Source organism: Muscardinus avellanarius, assembly GCF_963383645.1.
Source record: "Muscardinus avellanarius genome assembly, chromosome: X".
Lineage (NCBI taxonomy): Eukaryota > Metazoa > Chordata > Mammalia > Rodentia > Gliridae > Muscardinus > Muscardinus avellanarius.
Window position 1 is genome coordinate 101,737,207 of NC_137792.1, and position 8,216 is coordinate 101,745,422.

At 49.1% G+C, this 8,216-nt stretch overlaps 1 protein-coding gene across 1 annotated transcript; it reads right to left on the minus strand.

Annotated features, from left to right (window-relative positions):
- Positions 1 to 1,078: 1,078 nt before the first annotated feature.
- On the minus strand, positions 1,079 to 2,278 carry ZCCHC18 (zinc finger CCHC-type containing 18; the record flags this gene model as incomplete). The annotated part of the gene is made up of 1 exon (XM_080718971.1): positions 1,079 to 2,278. The coding sequence occupies one exon, from the start codon at positions 2,276 to 2,278 to the stop codon at positions 1,079 to 1,081; it is 1,200 nt and encodes a 399-aa protein (XP_080575097.1).
- Positions 2,279 to 8,216: the final 5,938 nt, after the last annotated feature.

The window sequence follows — 8,216 nt, forward strand, 5'->3', positions numbered from 1 at the left end:
AGAAACATGGAACCCTCAAGGACAAGGGTCAGATGTCATCTTTCATCAGCCTCTGATCTCAGGCAGGAGCAGGTACCCTTTCACAATATGAACAGGAACAGAATCTCTGGAACACCCATTTTCTAGCCCCTCTACCTCCCCTTTGGTCAGATGTCCTTAGAGAACATTGAAACCTTATTAACTGGTGGGTGTGGCAGTTGGCTTTATGACCTAGGAGAAAGGTCAGTTTTAATAAGGGGTTTGTGAGGAAATGTTTAGTCCACTTCCATTTCCTTTAATGATTGATAAAAATCCCATCTCAGCCGGGCATGGTGGCACACGCTTGTAATCCCCGCACTTGGGAGGCAGAGACAGGAGGATTGCGCAGGTTTGAAGCCAGCCGCGCTGGCTTAAGAGACCCTGTTTCCAAATAAAATATAAAATAGGTCTGGGAGTGTAGCCCAGAGGTAGAAGGGCTTCCAGGAACCCCAGTACCACCAAAAAAAAACAAAAAACAAAAACAAAAAACATCTCACTGTATGGCACCTCCACATACAGCTTTCATAATGCATTTTATTTTTCATTTTTCTTTCAAAAGGTAACATCATACAGAGACATTAGACAGTTATATATATTCTCATTGACATAGAAGTCCACAAGATATATTTTGGTGAAAAAATACACAGTATAGAACAGCACTTATTTCTGATCACTCTTATTGATACATATATCTATGTGAGTGCACAGGTACAGAGAAATATCTAGCAGGACATTCACCAAAGGGCTGACAATGGTAATTTGACTTTAGTTTTTGTGTTTTTCTTTATTTTTCAAACGTTTAAGATACTCCATAGGCAGAATAAAGTCGTCTAAGAAAGACACACAGAGAGAACAGACCCTTAAGCAGGCAGAGGAGGGAGCAAGGACAGAGGTCAGCCATCCTTTTCCACTGTGCTGATGTGCAAGACCTCTCTTCCTTCCCCAAAGAAAACTGCTTTGTAGATTAACTCATGCAGTTAGAAGCCCACCCCCCTTCCCGATTGCCCCAGCATCAGACTGAATAGTTAAGGTTTCATTTGGGGCTGGGTCTAGCACCTTACTATGCCTTAGACGGGTCATTGTACTCTCTGAGGATCTCTTTTGACCTCTCTGTGTGTGTCAGTTCCTGCAGAGTGATGATCAGATTCTCAAAAACCTGGGCCCTGTTGCTCTCCTCTTCACAGGCTTCTTTGAGGTGGCCCTCCTTGCCACAGTGGGAACAGCGGACTGTGTGTTTTCGCTTCCTGGTTCTACGAGTATTACCAGAACCATCATTCTTAGGCCCAGAACCACCGCTAGTGGAAGGAGACTGTGCCCCATAACCGCCGGGGGAATCAATGATCAGCACTTGATCCTGAGATCTGCCTCTGAGGGAAGGGGCCCCGGAGGATGGGAGCGGAGGGTCCCCAGACTCCACCAGGATCACATCCTCATCTGAGTCGTCCAGGGTATCATCTATCTCTATCACGTTGCAACCGCAATCGGCACTGTTCATCTCTATTGGCTGGGGGCCCTCAAATGCCACGGGGCTGGCTGCTCTCTCCATTACTGGCTCAGATCTTTTGGGCCGTTTCCATCTAATAAAAGTGTCATCCCAATCCTCATCCTCCCTTATCATCTGGATTAACTCCAAGAAATTGGGAAGCCGCCCTGGCTCATTTGCATACATTCGGAGAAAATGCTTAAGCCTGAAGCGCAGGTCTTTACTCAGCTCAGCCCCTACGAGGAGCTGGTGCAGGCGGGTCTGATTGGCATCTTTCTCAGCCAAGATGCCTGCCTGGATAGCATTTTGGAGCTGCACCTCTAAACGGATCACATAAAGGGAGACTTTCTCCCCCTGCGCCTGCAGGGTGTTGAAAAATTTCCCTTGGGCATTCACACTGCTCTCAGACTCCCCAAACACCAGTTTCATTGCCCGCAAAAAATCTGCCACATTTAGGTTGGGGTTGGCTGCCTGGAGCACACGCATGACCTCCCGGGCAGGGCCCCTAAGGGTGAGCATTAACCGTTTGAGCTTTTGTTCTTCTGACATATTCCAGTCTGGCAGGACCTCATTGACCTGGGTCAGCCAGTTTTCAAAGGTTTCTTCCCCCTGGGCTGGCACCACCCTCCCCGAGAATAACTTCATGTTTCTTTCTGCCATGTTGAGCATTAAAGGACCGAGAGTCTGACCCAGAGACCTCAACATGGCGTGGGCCCAGGGTGGCAAGGCTGCATTCTGTCTCATGCTGTTACCCACACGTGCGATGATGCTAGCCATGCCTGACGACGATGGAGTATGGCAGTAGGAACTGTAAGAGGGGGAAAAAGGTCAGTAACACTGTGAGGATCCAGTGGGTTGTTGCATTCCCTACTTTTTTAATATCCTGCAGTACCTTTTGTTTTTATCTGCCTGTTTCTCTATTAACATCCTGCAAGGGACTGGCGTTTGCAACCTCTAGGAGCAACAATGTGTCCCCCTTTTCCCCCAGTCGCATCCATTCCCTCCCACCTGTCCTGCATCCATTCCCTCCCACCTGTCCTGCCGGAGGGGCAGCAACTGTTGTTTACCATTGTAGGTGAAAACACAGCGCAATGGGGGAAGCCTCACAGATTTATGGTAATAAGATCGCAATTAGCCTTATGGTTTTAGGTCACTACCACACCCCATTCTCAAAGTTTCCCGTTATTTCTCAGATTCTTACAGGAGCTCAAAAAGTAGCGTTGGGCTAGTTTCTGCAACAGGTGCCCTCGGTCAGGGAGCTCGCCTCTGGGGGTCTGGTGGATCGCTGTCGGCAGAGAATCCAAGATCCGGATTCTCAGGGAGTCGAGACTGCGCCATAGCGGAGGGAGGCAAAGAGAAGGGTCAGAAAAGTCAGAAGCAGCCTCACCCATGATTCTGCTGCCCCCCACCGCACACTCCCCCCAGCCATCTCCACTGACAGCAAGCGGAAAATTCCCTCTCCCAGCTTCTGAATAGAAGCCGGAGTGCCCTCCCCCCCATTACCTTTCGCCCAGGAAATCAGGCCTACCAGCTCTGCAATTAGGCCCACAGATTTCAACTTCGGAATCGGCTTTGAAGGGCTGCCATGGAGAAAGGGAGTAGGAGTCGAATACCCTCCCACCTCCGTTTTTCTTCCCAGGGAAGAGATGAGATGCAAAGAGAGTTTAAAGCAGACAGTTCGCAAATCCTCTCGCATGCCCCTTGCCACCTCCCTGAAAATATCCCTTCCCCAGTCCAGCCAAATCCTACCCAGTCCGCAGCATCCAGGTGAACCCCAACTCCGTTCTCAGCGCAGCCGGGCCACGGGAGTGCTCCTTCCCCTGCCTCGCAGTTACAGATTCTCCAAGCCGGGAGCCGCCCAGAACCCCTGAGGCTTCACCCTCCCTTACTGCGCGATCGCGCCCCTTTTCTTTACCTCGGCTCCGAAGGTGGGTAGCTGATGCTCAGGCGTCGCTGAGGGCTCTTTTAGGCTTTTCAGTCTCCGCGGCCCTGCAAAGGGGGTAGGGAGGACGGCGCCTCCTCGGCTGCTAAACAACCCGGGGCTGCCTGATCGTGCGAGCTGCTCTGCAAGGCTGTCCAGAGAAGGGTAGCTGAGTGGAAGCTGAGCGGTTTCCAAGGCAGCCGCGGCAGCTCCCGCCCACCGGTTAGCCTGCCCAGCAGCCGCGGCTGCTTTTAGCCTCTGCCCATTGAGACAAAAGAGTGTGACGAGGGGGTGGCGCGGCCAATCAGCGGGGCGCGGGGGCGGCCTCCGCACGCAGTCTCCGGCCGCGATGCTAATGCCAGCGCCCGGGGGGAGCGGGCTGGCGGGGGCTGCGGCAGTCAGGCGCGGGAGCCAGCGCGGCGTCAAGTGCAGCTCGGACGCACGGACCCGGCCCATTTACCTTGCACTCGTGAGTTTGCTGTTCCCCCTCGCTTCTCTTCTTTCTATCCCCTTCCCCCTCGACTCTCCTCCGCTCCTTGAGACCGGATGCTTTAAACACGAGGTGGGACAGAAAGCAAGTGAACAATGAGAGTCCCTCACCTTTGTATAGGGGGAAGGGGGGAAAGCAATGACTTTTTCCGCGCCCTAGTGAGCTTACACGGACATCTCATTTATTCTTAGCAGCCCCTGCAGGAGGTAGCACTATGCCCATTTAACAGAGAGGGTCAGAAGCACCCAGGCAGTACGGGTAGGAAGGGCCAAGCTCAGAGCTCACACTTAAGTCATCGTATCCCGACTTCCCGGGCTGCTCCTGGTAAACACTCCTCTCCTCGGTCAGGTTAAGGCTTTAGTGAACAAAAGCCAAAGCGGGGGTGGGAGGGCCAATTTGGAGCTGTATAGAGTGAGTGATCAAGGACGGTTATCTCCATTTTACAGATGAGGAAATTGAGCCACCAGAAGCTCAGGTGTCCTGCCCCGAATCAGGCAGCCAATAAGCAAGAGCATCGATTTTTGCACTCCAGGCTTTTGTTCGGTCGATGCCAGCCGCTTCCCTGCTGTGCTGCCTGGAAAGGTTTCCATAAGTAGTCGCCGCGGGTGTGATGCCCAGGGAGGACACGAGGAGGGTATGGGGGTGAGAGAAGACAAAGGCAATCTTTACGCTACCCATTTCACAGAAGAGGAAATGGAGGCTCTTTCCCTTTGTTCTGCTACAAACTGCCTATTTATAAAAGTAGCATCAAGGCCGGTGTGGTGGTGCACGCCTTTAATCCCAGTACTGATTGGGAGGCCCTGACAGGAGGATCGCAGGTTCACGGCCAACCTCAGCAACTCAGTGAGGCTCTAATCAACTTATCAAGACCTTGTTTCCAAATAAAAAAATAAAATAGGGCTGGGGTTGTGGCTCAGAGGTAGAATGTCCCTGGGTTCAATCTCCAGCACCACACACATACACACGCTCAAAAGTAGCATCATTTCTTTTCTTCATTTTTGTGTTTTGTGATACTAGGGATTGAACTCAAGGGTGTTCTGCCTCCAGGCTATACCTTCAGCCCTTTAAACCATTTTTTGGAACATTTAAAGAAGTTTATTAGAAAGATAGAAATACAGGAAATAGAAATACAGCTCCCGCTGCATGGAAGGGTGACTCGAAATGAATACACCCTAAACCATTTTTTAAAAAAATAGGATCTCACTAGGTTGCTGAGAGCCTGGCCTCAAACCTGCAATCCTCCTGTTTCAGTCTCTCAAGTACTGGGATTACAAGCATGCGCTACCACGCCTGGCTTAACTAACATCATTTCTAAAGCCCTTAGATTACCAAATTTATTGGCTTGCCACCTCTTTTCAGAAAAATTATTACTTGGTGCTCTGGTGGGCTCTTGGAGGTTGGGGGCTGTCCCTCCACCCTGGGGGGGACAGTACCCCTGACTTTAGGAGTCTGTGTATTAGCCATTGTGATCCGCAAAGAGACAAAGCTCAGGTAAAATAGCTTGCCTAAAATTCAAGGTAAAGTCGGGCATGGGGGTGCTCATCTAGAGGCTGAGACAGGAGGACTGCAGGTTTGGGGACATGCAAAACAACATAGTAAAACTCTCTGCAACCTAGCAAGACCCTATTTCAAAACAAATATAAAAATGGGCTAGGGGTGTAGCTTGGAGGTAGAATGCCCCTGGGTTATATCCTCAGTACTCCCTCCCCCCACATACACAATTACTAGGTGAAGTTAAACTTTGGAAGGAATCTCTGAATCCAGAACTCATGCTATTTACCAAAGTGTAGGTCCCAGATCTACTGTCTCAGAATCATTCTAGAGAACTCGTTAGAAAATCAGATTTCTAGCTTTCTGCAGTGATGCACGCTTGTAATCCCGGTACTTGGGAGGCTGAGGCAGGAGGATCTCAGGTTTGAGGCCAGCGTGGGTACCTTAGTGAGATTCTGTCTAAAAAATAAAATAGGGCTGGGGATGTGGTTGAGTGGTTGAACACCCCTGTGTTCAATCCCCAGTGCCGTAAAGATGCAGATTCCTGAGCCCCAACTCTGAGGATTTTGATTTACCAGAACTAGGGATGAGGAGTGTGATTTGTGTTTCTAACCATTGCTGTAGTTGATTCTGAGGTTATACAGCGGTTTGTGAACCACTGTTCTAAACTCACACTGAAGATTGTAAGTAACTGGCCCTCTCACCAATGCATCTGCCCACAGCGTATCTATCATGAAATGTTATTTCAGAGCAGAGGTTCCCATCCAGGATCTTTCCCGAAATTGTATGCAAAAATTTTGGACCCTGTGCATTTTTCTGAGTCCATAACTGTAGCTTTTCAAATGGGTCGGTGGCCTCCAAACAGTTAAGAATCACTCTGCTACAGTCTTTCCTCATAACATCTTCTTCCTCCAACTCCTCCTTGACGAAGAAGTGTGAGAAATGAAACCCCATTTGACCTAACCCCCACACCACAGTGCCCTGCCGCTGATATAGCTCTTTCATTTCCTGGCTCAAGGATAGGTTGCTAGGTTGCCCTTCTGTGAGCTCTTCAGAGGACTTCTCCTTTGCTGGATTTGGCATCACTGGCCCCAGAGAAGGAGCAACTCCATGGAAACGGCATGTAGGACTGTCCAGAGCGAACGGGCCATGAAGCAAGTGGCTGGAAAACCTGCTCTATTTTTCCTCACTCCTGGTTTCTTAGAGAGCAGGCATTAATTCTTCAGGGCAGCCCCTGTGGGGCTTGTTCTTGACTCCTGATGCTTGGAAGCAGGGGAACAGTCGGACGCCCTTCAACTGTCCCTGGCTTCATCTTCAGCCTGCCAGAGTACTTCACTCGCTCCTCTCTGCCCTCTTATTTACAACCCCCTCAACCTAGAATTCCTTGGGAATCTACACTTGGAGAAGAAGAACTTTCCATCCTAGAGTGGTGGACTTCCCCTTGGGGATGGAATAGTGGGGTCGTGGAGAGTTGTGGAGGCCCAGGGGATACAGGTTGCAGCAGGGCATGGTATTATATGCCTGTAGTCTCAGTACTTGGGAAACTGAGACAGGAGGATAGCAGGTTCCAGGCCACTCGGTAAGACCCTACTTCAAAATAAAACATAAATTTGGGCTGGGATGTAGCTCACGGGTATTACGCCTTTGGGTAAATCGAGAATGCAGGTTGCTCTCCTACACTGTTGGGGTGAGGCTGGCAGTAGCTCTTGGGGATCCTTCAGTCTCTTGCTTCTGCTTCTTAGTGCCATGACATCTGACCCTGGCCTCTCGACAGACTCTCCTTCTGTGTTTATCACTGGCTTTATCTCCAAATTAGGTATCTGCAATTGGACTTGGGGGGGGTGGGTTCAAATAGGACCAAGAATAGATCTCAGTGTTATGACAAAAAGAAAGAGGAAGGAAGGAAGGAAGGAAGGAAGGAAGGAAGGAAGGAAGAAAGAAAGAAAAGCTAAACACAGTGATACACAGCTATAATTCCAGTTACTGGGGGTGAAGGTTGAGGCAGGCGGATCTCAAGTTTGAGATGAATCTGGGCAATTTAATGAGACCCTTTCTAAAAAATTTTAAAAAAAGAAAGAATACAATCCCCAGTACCATGAAAAAAAAGGAAAAAGAAATAAAGAAATGGTAGTGTAAAGGTGCAGGGATTAGATTTTTGAAATAAAGTAAGGATCTCTGAGCAGGATTGGGGAGAACAATTGTTAATTCGCAAGTTGGCTCCAGTTGGATACAGAGCATCTCTTATCTCTGCTCTCAAGTGTGGGAGTATGTTCCAAATGTTGGTTTTAATGAGACCACATTTTTTCAAGTTTCAATAAATAAGCCTTCAGGCCTTGAAGATTAGGAGATCAAGCTCTCAGATGAAACAATAATAGCTACTTTTGGCTGCCTGCCTCCCCAGTGCCAGGAACTTTCCATCTGTTATCTCCTTTAAGCTTCTCAGCAACCCTGTTGAAACAGACATTGTTATTCCATTTTGCAGAGTGGAAAATTGAGTTTCAGAAAAATTGAGTTAAAAGGCCACACAACTTTAAGTGGAGTCTCTGAGACTGTATCCCAAGGCTCTCAAGCGCAAAAGCCCGTGAAAACTTCTTTACTGTCTTCCAAACATGCATACTGTAGTTGGTTATGATGGCCCGTGCCTGTAAGCCCAGTACTCGGGAGGTTGAGACAGGAGGATCACAGGTTCGAGACCAGCCTCAGTGACATAGTGACACTCTCAGTAAACTAGTGAGACCTTGTTTCAAAATAAAAAATAAAAAGGGCTAAGGGTGTAGTTTGGAGGTAGAATGCCCCGGGTTCAATCCCCAGCA